Below are 15,914 nucleotides of genomic sequence, written 5' to 3'. Positions count from 1 at the left end.
TCTTTATGATACCGAGGAGCGGTCCATCGATCCTACTCCCATACTCATGTCTGGTGGCACCGGTGGTATGGGAGGTGGACGCGGACATCGAGCGGGCGTCACGGTTAGAACCCACGCCACCACAGTGTCCAGAGGGCCGTAAGTACGTGCCGCTTGGCGTTCGTGACGAATTGATCCGGTGGGCCCACACGCTACCCTCCTCGGGTCATCCGGGTATTGAGAGGACGGTGCGAGGTCTTAGGAGGAAGTACTGGTGGCCCACTTTAGCTAAGGATGTGAGGTTTTATGTATCCTCTTGTTCGGTGTGCGCTCAGAGTAAGGCTCCTAGACATGTGTAGTGTCAGCGTTTGTTGCTGGCATGTACTCCCTAAGTTTGCTTATCTTGCCAATGAAAAAGTAATTAAAGTAGTTTGCAATATTAGTGGGCTTTGTGATGAATGAGCCATCTGATTCAATGAATGAAGGAGCCGAGTTGGCTTTTTTCCCCAAAATGTCATTTAAGGTGCCCCAAAGCTTTTTACTGTCATTCTTTATATAATTTATCTTTGTTTCATAGTGTAGTTTATTTTTATTTAGTCACATGATTTCTTAATTTCCAGTACATTTGCCAATCAGTTGGGCTGCCAGACTTAATTGCCATACATTTTGCCTCATCCCTCTCAACCATACAATTTTTAAATTCCTCATCAATCCAAGGGGATTCAACAGTTTTACATTAATTTTCTTAATGGGTGCGTGCTTATTAGTAACTGGAATAAGTAGTTGGATAAATGCATCAAGTGCAGCATCTAAAGGAAACCAGGCACCACTCATCACCTGGCCAATATCATCCCTACGGTGAAGAATGATGGTGGCAGCATCATGCTGTGGGGATGTTTTTCAGCGGCAGGGACTGGGAGACTAGTCAGGATCAAGGGAAAGATGAACAGAGCAAAGTACAGAGAGATCCTTAATGAAAACCTGCTCCAAAGCGCTCAGGACCTCAGAATCGGGCGAAGGTTCACCTTCCAACAGGACAACGACCCTAAGCACACAGCCAAGACAATGCAGGAGTGGCTTTGGGACAATTCTCTGAATGTCCTTGAGTGGCCCAGCCAGAGCCCGGACTCTAACCCGATAACTGGCATTAGCCTGGAGACCGGCCTGGAGTAGTAATTCTTAGTACCAAATCATTATAGCAAGAGGACCTTGAAGACAGGATAACATACAGTAGATAGCAAAGGAGCTGTTTACCAGAGAAGTTGGAGAGTTTGTTAGAAATAAAATGAGCTCATGATTTTTTTTAAACAACCACTTGTGAACATACAGCTCTATTTTATGTACCATAGATAGTTTATTAGTTCATTTCCCAGTGGAATTTCCATCTTATTGGAAAATGTCTGTCTGGAAGCATTTTAGTTTAATGATCGCTGCACCAGCAGGTGGTGCACTGTCGCAAGATAAAAAAAGATAAAAAGATAAAACATTTTGACAACAAGTAATTTACATATTGAATAGCAATATAATTTATTCTGAATCCGTTATGGTTGTGTTTATCGTCTGTCGTTGATGAGCACATTCAGATTTTAACTGTTTTGACCTGGTTTATATTATTTATGGCTATACATTTATTTATGGCTATAAAGATACTTAAAATACCTAATTCATATTTTGTAAACATACTGTAGGTGGGCATTAAATGTGATATGGATTATTACATTTATTTCAGTAAATGTAACACTGTAATCTTATGTTTTGTCAATTGTATGCCCATAAGCTAATAACTGTCATGTCTGTTGTACAGTTCCCTCCGTAATTATTGAGACGGAGAAGCATTTTTTCTTCTTTTGGCTCTAAATCAAACAATGACTATGAGGTTAAGGTGCAGGCGGTCAGCTTTAATTTGAGGGTATTTTCATCCACATCGGATTAACTGTTTAGAAATTACAACACTTTGTGTACATAAATCCCCCATTTTAGGGTAGCATATGTACTGGAACAAATTAACTTACAGTACCAGTCAAAAGTTTGGACACCTATTTTTTCTTTATTTTTACTATTTTCTACATTGTAGAATAATAGTGAAGACATCAAAACTATGAAATAACACATACAGTTGAAGTCGGAAGTTTACATACACTTTAGCCAAATACATTTAAACTCAGTTTTTCACAATTCCTGATATTTAATCCTAGTAAAAATTCCGTGTTAGGTCAGTTGGATCACCACTTTATTTTAAGAATGTGAAATGTCAGAATAATAAGAGAGAATTATTTATTTCAGCTTTTATTTCTTTCATCACATTCCCAGTGGGTCAGAAGTTTACATACACTCAATTAGTATTTGGTAGCATTGCCTTTAAATTGTTTAACTTGGGTCAAACGTTTCGGGTAGCCTTCCACAAGCTTCTCACAATAAGTTGGGTGAATTTTGGCCCATTCCTCGTGACAGAGCTGGTGTAACTGAGTCAGGTTTGTAGGCCTCCTTGCTCACACACGCTTTTTCAGTTCTGCCCACAAATTTTCTACAGGTACGAGGTCAGGGCTTTGTGATGGCCACTCCAATACCTTGACTTTGTTGTCCTTAAGCCATTTTGTCACAACTTTGGAAGTATGCTTGGGGTCATTGTCCATTTGGAAGACCCATTTGTGACCAAGCTTTAACTTCCTGACTAATGTCTTGAGATGTTGCTTCAATATATCCACATAATTTCCCTTCCTCATGATGCCATCTATTTTGTGAAGTGCACCAGTCCCTCTTGCAGTAAAGCACCCCCACAACATTATGCTGCCACCCCCGTGCTTCACGGTTGGTATGGTGTTCTTCGGGCTTGCAAGCCTCCCCCTTTTTCCTCCAAGCATAACGATGGTCATTATGGCCAAACAGTTCTATTTTTGTTTCATCAGACCAGAGGACATTTCTCCAAAAAGTACGATCTTTGTCCCCCTGTGCAGTTGCAAACCATAGTCTGGCTTTTTTTAATGGTGGTTTTGGAGCAGTGGCTTATTCCTTGCTGAGCAGCCTTTCAAGTTATGTCGATATAGGACTCGTTTTACTGTGGATATAGATACTTTTGTACCTGTTTCCTTCAGCATCTTTTGCTGCTGTTCTGTGATTGATTTGCACTTTTCCACCAAAGTACATTAATCTCCAGGAGTCAGAACGCGTCTCCTTCCTGAGCGGTATGATAGCTGTGTGATCCCATGGTGTTTATACTTGCGTACTATTGTTTGTACAGATGAACGTGGTACCTTCAGGCGTTTGGAAATTGCTCCCAAGGATGAACCAGACTTGTGGAGGGGTCTACAATTTTTTCCCGGAGGTCTTTGCTGATTTCTTTAGATTTTCCCATGATGTCAAGCAAAGAGGCACTGAGTTTGAAGGTACAGTGAGGGAAAAAAGTATTTGATCCTCTGCTGATTTTGTATGTTTGCCCACTGACAAAGAAATTATCAGTCTATAATTTTAATGGTAGGTTTATTTGAACAGTGAGAGACTTGAAATACATCCACAGGTACACCTCCAATTGACTCAAATGATGTCAATTAACCTATCAGAAGCTTCTAAAGCCATGACATAATTTTCTGGAATTTTCCAAGCTGTTTAAAAGCACAGTCAAATTAGTGTATGTAAACTTCTGACCCCCTGGAATTGTGATACAGTGAATTATAAGTGAAATAATCTGTCTGTAAACAATTGTCGGAGAAACGACTTGTCATGCACAAAGTAGATGTCCTAAGCGACTTGCCAAAACTATAGTTTGTTAACAAGAAATTTGTGGAGTGGTTGAAAAATGAGTTTCAATTACTCCAACCTAAGTGTATGTAAACTTCCGACAACAACTGTATGGAATCATGTAGTAACAAAAAAAGTGTTAAACAAATCAAAATATATTTTAGATTCTTCAAAGTAGTCACCTTTTGCCTTGATGACAGCTTTGCACACTCTTGGCATTCTCTCAACTAGCTTCACCTGGAATGCTTTTCCAACAGTCTTGAAGGAGTTCCCACATATTCTGAGCACTAGTGGCTGCTTTTCCTTCACTCTGCGGTCCAACTCATCCCAAACCATCTCAGTTGGGTTGACGTCAGGTGATTGGGGAGGCCAGGTCATCTGATGCAGCACTCAATCACTCTCCTTGGTCAAAATGCACAGAAATACACTTTCAACATCAAATATTAGAATAGATCATAGTCTTGGTAAGATATGTCTTAGTGATAATGTCTTTCACCGTGATATTTAGTGTGTGTATCTCAAAATTCCAGGTTGTCTTAGCAAACATCCTAATGGCAATCATCGTACTGCTGGGATCAGGCATAATAGCCGGTTACTTCTATAAGAGGTCAGCAGAAGGCAGGAAATTAATTCCTCAGACATTCCACATGCATAGCAATGGAGAGGAACAAGGAAGGAATCAGAGATACAAATGACTGCGACTGAGCAGGTATAGAGGCGGTCCCAGTGCACATTTTTAAGCTATAAGATATCACTGCACGGTTCATGGAGATCTATATTTAGCCAGCCAATCTGATTAGCCGTTTGCATGTTTATGATCTTAGGTCATCAAAGTTTAGTAGTTCAGCATTTCATATACAAGGATTCAGTTGTTATCATTCAATTAGTTCAGAGAGGGATTGGCAGTGAACATCAGTTTGAAGCCAAATTAAGCAAATTGAGATGATCTATTCAACAATTATGTGAATGGATATTAAACAGCGGCCTGACTTGTGTCTTTATACCCAAGGACCAGAAGCTCAAGAGGCAGCAGGAACAAGAGGCAAGTGAGCGAAAGTTGCTTACCTCTCTCTGGTTTCTCCAACCAGGCATGTGAAATAATGGATGAGAATACGGTGGTGTCCAACAGACACCTGCTGAAGAGGAGGACAGGGTGCAGAAGGAAGGGGAGGGGGACAGGGAGGTTGGGTGTGGACCCACTAATGGACCTGGCAGGTACACCAGAGGTGTGAGAAGAGCAGGACAAATAGATGTCTTGTGGAATGATGCCCTTTCTCTTTCATTTTCAAATGCTGTTTTTGAACACAGCATGTAAAAACTAAAATGCCATGTGTGGAGACTCAAATAATGGGAATGGTACAGAAAAGGTCTCAGGACAGCAGTGGACTGACTACACACAATGAAGAGTTGTAGGAGCAATGGAAGATGTATCTACACAGAGTGTAATTATGGTTCTTCAGCGGTATAGCTATTACTATATGTTGAATAAATGCTAGTAGAGGCCTACAATATTAGGTCAACTGCTACTTTTTGTGCCTGTGATTTTGACAAAACTATACTTTCTTAATCAATTAAACATCCCATCGCATTATATTTTATATAATTTTCCAGTAGCTCCGCTAATGTCTGGGCTGATATGCCAGTTGTCATGTCACACAATCAGATATTTAGAAAATTCAAATAACTACTACTTGAAATGAGACACAGCATTTGCACAGATTTGTTCCATAGTTTGTTTGCACTTAATGTATAATCCCCATTTGCTTAGCTATAGCCTAATGTCTGGTATATATTATATATATTTATGAGAGTTAGGTTGTTCCTGATGAGCACTCCTTCAGAACAGGTGTTCCAGAGATGGTTATTCAGAACACGGGATTGTACTGCCCTCTTCTGATGAGTAGGGATATGACAGAATAAGTAGGACGGGCAGCGCACGGACACGCATGCGGTAGCGGATCGGCTCGCGATAGTCTGTACATACCGCTTTGACGTAACCACGCGGAAAGGCGGGGAACCGTCGCTTCCGCGCGCGACCGACCGCATTCTCAAGTCAAGATGGACGAAAAGTTGATATTGTCCGTTTTTAATTTTCCTGAGCTGTATAATACAACTTTGCCAGATTACCGCAATGGTGAGACAAGATCCCTTGCTTGGCGGAGAATCAGCGCATTGACAGCTCTTCCAGGTAAGCTATGGTATTTCTACAAATCATCAAGTTGCGTTGATACAAATGTTTGAGCTAATCTTAGCGAGCTAGCTAGTTGTAAGCAATCTGACTTGTTTGTCGAAATGGGGCAAGTTTAGAAATGATGGCGTTTGTTGTATTTTTTTTATCACGTGAATAGCATCTGTATACGGTGAGTTTTAATAGCACCTCGCCGCAAGAACCGCGTGAAACATATTTACGTCAGTGGGGAGGCAGACGAATTCGTGAGCGCAGCGCAGACACCGCGGCACGAGGGGGAAAAAATGTTCCGTTCCCCACCCGCGCAATGAGCCACGAGTAGCTTGGCATCACATCTTCCACGCATTAATGAAATTAACTAACAAATGCCATCAAATGGAGAGCACTGCAAATTTTTTTGCCGACCAACTCAATGGTAGAGCCTCACATTTATAGTTTATAAGTAGGAACCCGATTAGGTTCCATCAATTAGGGAGTTATTTATTATACGTTGGCCGGGGTTGGACCGGTCAATGGCCGGTCACATCATCGTGCGAAAGCGGGGTCGGCTTGGTCATGTTTTCAACAGGGCAGTATATGGTACATCGTCCAGAAACGTATTTTCCATAAAATGTTTAACTCGTTTTCGTTGCTTAGGCAGATAAAGCGTTTTTATCCAAAGCAATAACTTTTGCACGGGAAAACACAATCCTACTAATTACTCACGTCCATTTTTTTGCCGACTTTGCGGTCGGACAGAGCGAGGCACGTACCTCAAGCCCGGGATGCAGCCCTGGCTCCCCGGTGAGATTAATCGAACCCCCTCATTGGGATGGAGAGATGTTCAATCACCTCTAAAATTTGAATGCTCCCATTTTTTTCTGACTCAATGGCCAAAAATACATTGTTAATCATACTAGCTACTTATAAATATTTGTTTCCATTTAGTCATATTCTCCATGTTTAGCTTGATCAATATGAAATACATCAAATTAAGTCTTGAGTATGATGAATCCATATTGCATAATCGATATCATTGATTTATCCCTTTAGCTGAAGAGTGCAAAAGGAAGTGGAAGAATCTAAGAGACCGATACTTCAAGGAAGTACGACAGGAGAAAAGGAGTAAGGAAGAGACAGGGGAGCGCACCACCAGTCGATGGAAATACAGGCAACTTCTGAACTTTCTTCAACCATTCATTAAACCTAGAAATGGCAACGCAGACCATGACAACCAGGAGAGCCCTGATACAATCAATAAAAGCACACAGAGTGAGATCAAAACACTCAATACAGCCCTGGTAAACAACATGAAAACCCCTACAACCCAGGTTGGGACCATGTCGCAGCTAGCCTTTGTGACCCAGCTGTCCCCAGCGCAACAAGGCACCCAGATGGCCCAGCTGGCTTTCCTGGCCAAGCTACCACCAGGTGCCCAGATATCCCCAGCGCCCCAGCCATCCTCAGCTCCCCAGCTATCAACATACACAACCAGGAAGAGGCCTCAGACACGACAAGAGTCCCCTGCTTCACCATGTTCCTCAAGTACTCCTGCCAAGCTCTCCACAAAGAACAGGAGGCTGCTGGCCAAAGAGAAAGATCACAGATCAGATTCCATGATCCCTAACCGACAGTGTGACGAGGATGAGATGTTTCTTCTCAGCTTTGTTCCTGCCTTGAAGAGGCTAGCTCCACAAAAAAGATGTGAGACCAAAATTAAGATCCAACAGATAATGTATGAGGCAGAGTTTAGTGTACCTCAGCCATTGACTGTCAAAGACCCACTGGTGACAGTGTCCAATGAACTGCTAGAGCCCGTGCCTCAAGAAGACCAAGAGTCACAAGAAGAGCCAGAGACATAACTCATTCATTTTTGTAGGGTCTACAGGGGTTGTTCTCAGTGGAAGTTATATTGTTCTTTGGACTGAAAGTATTTTTTGTAAAATATATTTCTCTCTCCTTAAACATGAAGAGCCAAGTTATTCATCATCTGTTTTTAGAATAATCACATTTTTGGTGGTATCATATTGAGAGGTATACTTTTATATTTTTCAGAATAGTTGATTAACAACCAAATCAATTATTTTACTAGATCTTAAAACATTTGCTTTTACGAATGCAAGTTAACCCAATTGAAAATACAATGGGCTGTTATTCTGTTTCTAATGTTGAATGTTTCTTTGAATGGCATTAAGTGGTTGCAGCCTGATTAGGAAAACATTGACAAAACAAAACATATGAAGGTGTTTGTTTAAAGTTCTCAGTAGGATATGAAGCAAACAGTCTATTACAGATGCTTATGCTGTTTTAATAATACATTTATTAGTGATTAAGTTGTGAAGTAAACAAAATCAATTAGTGAGGGAGAACACTATCAAAAATAACAGCTTTTGTTACTCATGACATTCATCTTGATAGTTGTCAGGTTGAAGAAATCAATCTTTTATACCTTCTGCACATCCCCCCAAGTTCTTTATTTTATAAGCATATGCATTAGAATTCTACATTTCCATTTGTACTAAAATAGTCTTACTTGTGGCAGATAATGACAGTATCATTTAACCAAAAATAGCTCCTTAAAATTGTAACCTAATTTTCTGAAACATGAGAAATAGTCTTAACAAAATAACTCCTATGGCAACTGAGGACATACCAGCTAATGTCATTCAATAACTAAACCCATATCAATACTGCTCTTTTGGACTATTCCCTTGCTGACACCACACAATGTACTACTTACTGTATTGTTAATATGGCTGCATACTGGTAATGGTACTCAAAAGGCAATTGTGTCAACAATTTAAAAGTCTATCACCAATAATACATCTCTTCCTGAATTGATAGATTCAGTTCAGAAACAGGACATACTGCTCCTAATCTACATCCATACAAACACAGAGTATATCCGATACCTTACATTTACTGATTCGCCATTTTTTCTTTTAAAATCTGGTTCTATATTGCCAACCAAGGAAACTTAATGTCTATTAAAAAACACAACATTGATGGAAATGAAGAGGTAGGGCCATTTTAAGACTTCTGTAGGATTCATAGTACAGATGTAATCAAACAGTTTAATCTTAATTACCGAAAATAAACCAACAGCTAGCCAAGTCAAGAGGACAATACTTAGAATGTGGAAAAGTACAAGTATCTGGAAACAGAGTATTAAGAACTGTCCAACTTGAGCCTTAGTCCTGGCCACCCAGACATTTATGCGATTAGTAACCAAAACACAATCACCAGAGCCACAAATAGAAAGAGTTGGGACAAGAACTGTTCATCCATGTGCTGGGGGGTCCCAGGGGCAGCTGTGTGGGGTAACCAGTGGAGAATGAATCAACGCTTTTCAAGCTAGAGGGGGCCATTCACAATACATTTTTGATGAAACATTGTTACAATACACAATGCTCAACCTGCACAGCTAAAGTACCTGGGTGTGGTCTTCCATCATTGATGTTAAAAGCTGTAGAGAAAATGCCAAATGGAAAGGCACCAATGCCAAAAGACATCTGGAATCCTCCATCTCCAAAGCCGAACCTCTGAAATCCCTGTGATGGGAAGAAAGAGAACCGTACAATAACATTGCACCGACCCAGGGTCATAACATGACTATTCCATATGTATAAAAAACTTGACTTTAACAGGTGTATCGAGGGAGAGATGATGTGACGCAATCACTAGTGCTAGAAGTTTCGTCCTTCTCAAGGGGTCAAATATAGCTCTTCAGGCAGTGCTTAATAGGTCCCAGTGAGACAGTTAATTCTGCTAATGAATTCAGCTATGGGCAGGTTCACTACAGCATCCCGTGTCATAGTTTCATCATGAATGGGTAGTGCAATACAGCAGCCAACATTGCAAACACAGGTGGTACACAGTAGAACCATCTGTATTGAGCTTTGCTAACATCCTTGCTAAATAATTGTGGACAGTCTGAAAAGTGAGAGTAATGGCTTGGTGATAGTGGTTGTATTACACAATACTTACACGATTTTCAGGCTCTGGCCTCTGTCCTTGTGGTCGAGGAGGAGTTCGCTCCCTAACAATGAGAGACAGGTTGTTGACAACAGTAGTTTGGGATGTGGAATTCAGAGTAAATAACTGAGGATTGTATGCAAACTGAGCTCCCTGCTTTCATGTTGAGTACATCAACCCACCGTGGGTCCTGCTGGCTTGTGCTCCCCCTGCCATATAGTGGGATGACTTTGTCTCGACTGATGCCTGCCTTGCACACTGGACACACTTGTCTGTTAGGTCTGGTCTCTAACCACTGCATAAACATAGGGGGGTTAAGATTGCATGATACATTCAGAGTAGCAGTAAAACATCAGGGTCAGGTGGCAGCTGATGACAGTGGTTGTGTAAAATAAATGACGTATCAATTGACTTACCTGATGTAAACAGGGCCAACTAGATGATACAGGGAATGTAAAGGATGGGAGATAGAACAGATATTAAATTACTATATTGAATTATGTGCACAAGACCCTCTCCTGAGTACCAGATAAGGAAGAATGTCCCTCAATCAATCACAAATACAGAACAGTGTCAAGACAAGAGGATGTTTACCAAAAGAGATGCCCACACAGACTGATCACCGCATCCTTGGAGGTGTCCAGGCAGATGTTGCATTCGAAGGCGCTGTCCTGATTGCCACCCTCCCCAGCAGCACTCGAGCTGCTGGGGTTCTCAGTGGCGGTCGAGACAGCGGATGGTGGAGGGGCAGCACTAGCCATTGTTTCCACAGATCAGGAGGTAGAGTGGGGTGATGTATCTAGCCGCCCCCCTTGCCTGTAGATTAGTATGTGTAAATGAATCCAAACAGATGAGAATCGAGATATACCAAAGTCAAACTTGCGTTATGATTTACAATAAATGTTGCTTAACAATGCTCCAGTGGCGTTAGAAAAGTTACCACATGAACCAACGTAGCAGCTAGATCCAGTGTGGCTAATTTAGCTTGCTAACGTTAACAAGATAAACAAAACGTTTATGCCAACGTTGCGCGTTAGGTAGAATAAATGTAGCTACTAGTTTAGCGAGCTACATAGCTCTCATCGGCGTAACAAATCACATAATTGACTACCTCCTTGCGTTTTCAAACAAATCTTCGGTGTCGTGGGTACAGATATCTAGATAGAAAGCCACCTATTCGTTCACGTTACCAAGTTAAATTCAAGTTTCAGTGGATATTATCACTATAGTTAGCGTCCAGAAGTTGTTTGGTAATGACTTGTGTATCTGCTGCTACGCCGATTGGTTACCAATGGCCGTGTTCGAGAGGCTCAAAACCGCAATGTATAATGGGTAAATTGTGACTGACTGATTTACAAATAATATGAATTTCCTACATTGTAGTTTATTTCCCGCCTCCATTGGAATGTGGCAAAAGCGATTACATGATAGGATAAATATGATTAAAGCTGACCAATGCAGAAATCGCTCCGGCATTTCCTAGTTGCTAAAATTCGAATAGTTCGTCTAATTTCAGTTTATGTGACAAAACAAGCAAGTATAGTGTAGAGAATATTTGTACCATCTAAACCGCTGTGAATGATCTTTTCCATAATCCCAAATATTATATTTTCAGCTGTTTGAAGCTGGTGAACAAAACCGAAAGTAAAATATGCAAGAGCAAAACGTAAAAACGGGAAACACAGATCTATCATTCAGACTTGCTTTCAATGAGAATGACAGATTTATAACTCACATTTCCATGTGAATTTTGTCAGATCCCAAAAAAGATACATAAAGCAGGTAGTTCAATGGTAAATCTCCTCCTAAACTGTGCTTTTGGCCGTTACCAAGGCGACCCAAAAGTTCCAAAGGTGGCTGTGTTCGAGAGCATCAAAATGACTGCAGAGAGGCTGCCAACGGACTAATCTACAAATCACCTTGCAGTCATATTTTACCCATGATACATTGTGGTTTTGATCCTCTCGAACAACCGAGGTATATTCAGAACTGGAGACTGCATCCAAGATGTCTGCCAGTTGTTTTTGTGGGAGTTTTGTATTAATTTTTTTAATGCATTACACAAACATTGTACAAAACAATGTACAGATATCACACATAACAAAAACAATACAAATAATAAATAAATGCAGAGAGACACAAAAAAGTATATTATGCTATAGATAAGTTACATTTTGACATACTGTAGCCACTTCTTTAATACTTTGGTATTTATATATTTTAGTTGTGTTATATAACATTGTAAATCAATTAGGAAATGTTTTAAAATATCACATTTGGTAATGGTCATAAGTTTATTTTATTTGTTTTATTTCACCTTTATTTAACAAGGTTGGCTAGTTGAGAACAACTCATTTACAACTGCAGCCTGGCCAAGATAAATCAAAGCAGTTCAACACATACAACAACACAGAGTTACACATGGAATAAACAAACATACAATCAATAATACAGTAGAAAAATCTATATACAGCATGTGCAAATGAGGTAGTATAAGAGAGGTAAGGCAATAAATAGGCCAGGTTGGCGAAGTAATTACAATATAGCAATTAAAACACTGGAATGGTAGGGTGTGCAGAAGATGAATGTGCAAGTAGAGATACTGGGGTGCAAAGGAGCAAGATAAATGTAAAAAAAATACAGTATGGGGATGAGGTAGATTGGATGGGCTATTTACAGATGAGCTATGTACAGGTGCAGTGATCTGTGAGCTGCTCTGACAGCTGGTGCTTAAAGCTAGTGACGGAGGTAAGAGTCTCCAGCTTCAGAAATCTTTGAAGTTCGTTCCAGTCATTGGCAGCAGAGAACTGGAAGGAGAGGCGGCCAAAGGAAGAATTGGCTTTGGGGGTGACCAGTGAGATATACCTGCTGGAGCGTGTGCTACGGGTGGGTGTTGCTATGGTGACCAGTGAGCTGAGATAAGGCAGGGCTTTACCTAGCAGAGACTTGTAGATGATCTGGAGCCAGTGGGTTTGGCGACGAGTATGAAGCGAGTTTACCGATCTTATCACTAATATTATATTCTTATCTGTCTGTTAAGAGAATTTTGTTCTCAATGTTCATAAACTGAACTTCAATTAAACTACTCTGTCTGTTACTAAGAATTTGTAAGGTTCTTATTGAAATGAAACAGACAGAGGCCAGTCTACAATAGTCAGCAAAGTTTATTTACGAGAGCTCTGCTGTGCATATACAAAAACGTTCCTTTTTATTCTCTTAACCTACGCACATACATACACACTAACTTTGGATTCTCTCTTTTTCTCCTGGAGTCTCACCAAAGTTTATTACCACACAGCTGACAGTTCCAGTCCCGTCCAGATTTCCTGTATCTCTAGCTCTCCCTGTCCTATCTTATCTCCCCAGAGTTATAGCCGGGTCGGTTCAAACATAGTTTAATGATTCACTTTGTTTTCTTTAGGCACACACATACATCCCTCTCTTCCTAGGTACATGCTACATAACCTCTTTCTTATGAACTAACATTATTTATCAATATAGAAAAACAGGGTAGAATTCAGTTAGTTATAGTTCTACGTTAAATGTATACATCATTTAGTCATTATTCATAAAAATCATAACACTGTCCAAAATATTTCACAATGCAAACAATCACAAAATAAATGCTATATAGACTAATTTTTCAATTCACAAAAGCCACATTCCTCTTCAACATTAATAAAATATTTTGAAATAAGACTATTACAAGGACAACATCTGTGAAGGATCTTGTAAAAGACTTCTCTTACTTTATCAGTTATCAAATATTTATGTGGATTAGTCCACTCACATTGCCATTTCACATCAAGATTCCCATTGAAAACTAGCAGCAGTGGTAAACTAACTGTTAATAATTTCTCAGACTAAATTGTTGTTCAATTTCTGATGTAATGTATTGATGCATTTCTACACTATCACTGTAATTTGGTGCATGTAATGAAACGCTTGATCGGTCCTTCAGTAAAGTAAGGATTCCATTGGGATTAGCTTTCATTAAAATGTATTATTCCTTACACAACATAATAAAGTTATATTTGGCTAATAATTCATTGTATGTATAAGGACTACCATTATCATTTATAAGTTGATTAAAAACCTCTACTTCATCACCATCCCTGATCCGGGAGCCTCCTCATCAGTAAAAAAGCTGACTAGCATAGCCTAGCATAGCGCCACAAGTAAATACTAGCATATAAATATCATGAAATCACATGTCCAATACAGCAAATGAAAGATACACATCTTGTGAATCCAGCCATGATTTCCGATTTTTAAAATGTTTTACAGCGAAAATACAATATGTATTTCTATTAGCTAACCACAATAGCAAAAGACTCAACCGCATATTTTCACCATTTTTTTACCGCATAGGTAGCTATCACAAAACCGACCAAATAGAGATATAATTAGTCACTAACCAAGAACAACTTCATCAGATGACAGTCTTATAATATGTTATACAATAAATCTATGTTTTGTTCGAAAATGTGCATATTTGAGGTATAAATCATAGTTTTACATTGCAGCTACAATCACAAATAGCACTGAAGCAGCAAGAATAATTACAGAGAGCAACGTGAAATACCTAAATACTCATCATAAAACATTTATGAAAAATACATGGTGTACAGCAAATGAAAGATAAACATCTTGTGAATCCAGCCAAAATTTCTGATTTTTTAAGTGTTTTACAGCGAAAACACAATATAGCATTATATTAGCTTACCACAATAGCCAAACACACAACCGCATTCATTCACCGCAAAGGTAGCGATCGCAAAAAAACAGCAAAAGATATAGAATTAATCACTAACCTTGACCAACTTCATCAGATGACAGTCCTATAACATCAGGTTATACAATACACTTATGTTTTGTTCGAAAATGTGCATATTTTGAGCTGCAAACCGTGGTTATACATTGTGAATATGTAGCATTGATTCACCAGAATCTCCGGAGAAATTTTGGACAGTCACCTAATCTAATCAAAGAACTCATCATAAACTTTACAAAAAAATACATGTTGGACAGCAAATTAAAGATACACTAGTTCTTAATGCAATCGCCGTGTTAGATTTTTTAAAATAACTTTACCATAACAAACAGCTTACGTTATAGCGAGACAGCGCCCGCAAAAAGGAAGGAAAATACGACTAAACATTTTCCACAGAAGTACGAAATAACATCATAAATGGTTCTTACTTTTGCTGAGCTTCCATCAGAATCTTGTACAAGGAGTCCTTTGTCCAGAATAAATCGTTGTTTGGTTTTAGAATGTCCTCTTCTCCTGTCGAATTAGCACCTAACGCACAGAACGGAAAACTCCAAAACTCCCGATAAACGTTGAATAATCTGATAAAACTATATTGAAAAAACATACTTTACGATGATATTATCACATGTATCAAATAAAATCAAAGCCGGAGATATTAGCCGTCTATACCGAACGCTTTTCAGAAGCCAATGCTGATGTCCTTCCCGCGCCTTGGTAGACAAAGGAAATAGTGGTCACGTCATTCCAAGAGCTCTTGTTCGACCTCAGATCAAGCTAGACACCCCATTCCACCTCCCACTGCCTGTTGACATCTAGTGGAAGGCGTATGAAGTGCATGTATATCCATAGATTTCAAGCAAATGAATAGGAAGGCCCTGGAACAGAGCCTCGATTTCAGATTTTTCACTTCCTGTCAGGAAGTTTGCTGCAAAATGAGTTCTGTTTTACTCACAGATATAATTCAAACGGTTTTAGAAACTTGAGAGTGTTTTCTATCCAATAGTAATAATAATATGCATATTGTACGATCTAGAATAGAGTACGAGGCAGTTTAATTTGGGCACGATTTTTTACAAAGTGAAAACAGCACCCCCATATTGACAAGAAGTTTTACCACGAAGATGTTATTGGCAAACCAATTATGGAAAAATATGGTTTTATTTCTATATCTAATATCACCATTTTTCCAAATAAAACATTTGTGTGGAGAGAAGTTGTGCTTGTATAACAAGGACGATATCCTACCTGATCTTGTGTGGCTTCTTTTTCCAAATGAAATTGAAT

The 15,914-nt window shown here is 39.5% G+C and overlaps 2 protein-coding genes across 2 annotated transcripts; one reads left to right on the top strand and one right to left on the bottom strand.

Annotated features, from left to right (window-relative positions):
* Positions 1–5,670: 5,670 nt before the first annotated feature.
* Positions 5,671–8,042, top strand: LOC129814904 (uncharacterized). Its single transcript, XM_055868057.1, has 2 exons — positions 5,671–5,902; positions 6,935–8,042. The coding sequence occupies exons 1-2, from the start codon at positions 5,773–5,775 to the stop codon at positions 7,741–7,743; spliced, it is 939 nt and encodes a 312-aa protein (XP_055724032.1). The 5' UTR covers positions 5,671–5,772; the 3' UTR covers positions 7,744–8,042.
* Positions 8,043–8,178: 136 nt separating this feature from the next.
* Positions 8,179–11,179, bottom strand: LOC129814932 (E3 ubiquitin-protein ligase RNF185-like). Its single transcript, XM_055868096.1, has 7 exons — positions 10,968–11,179; positions 10,451–10,672; positions 10,273–10,291; positions 10,039–10,151; positions 9,869–9,920; positions 9,315–9,432; positions 8,179–9,192 (listed from the first exon to the last, which is right to left on the bottom strand). The coding sequence occupies exons 2-7, from the start codon at positions 10,615–10,617 to the stop codon at positions 9,095–9,097; spliced, it is 567 nt and encodes a 188-aa protein (XP_055724071.1). The 5' UTR covers positions 10,618–10,672; positions 10,968–11,179; the 3' UTR covers positions 8,179–9,094.
* Between the last annotated feature and the right edge of the window lie 4,735 nt (positions 11,180–15,914).

The sequence above is a fragment of the Salvelinus fontinalis genome, chromosome 2 (assembly GCF_029448725.1).
Source record: "Salvelinus fontinalis isolate EN_2023a chromosome 2, ASM2944872v1, whole genome shotgun sequence".
NCBI classification, from domain to species: domain Eukaryota; kingdom Metazoa; phylum Chordata; class Actinopteri; order Salmoniformes; family Salmonidae; genus Salvelinus; species Salvelinus fontinalis.
The sequence above is the reverse complement of the archived record's forward strand: the minus strand, read 5'-3'. Positions and strand labels throughout refer to the sequence as shown.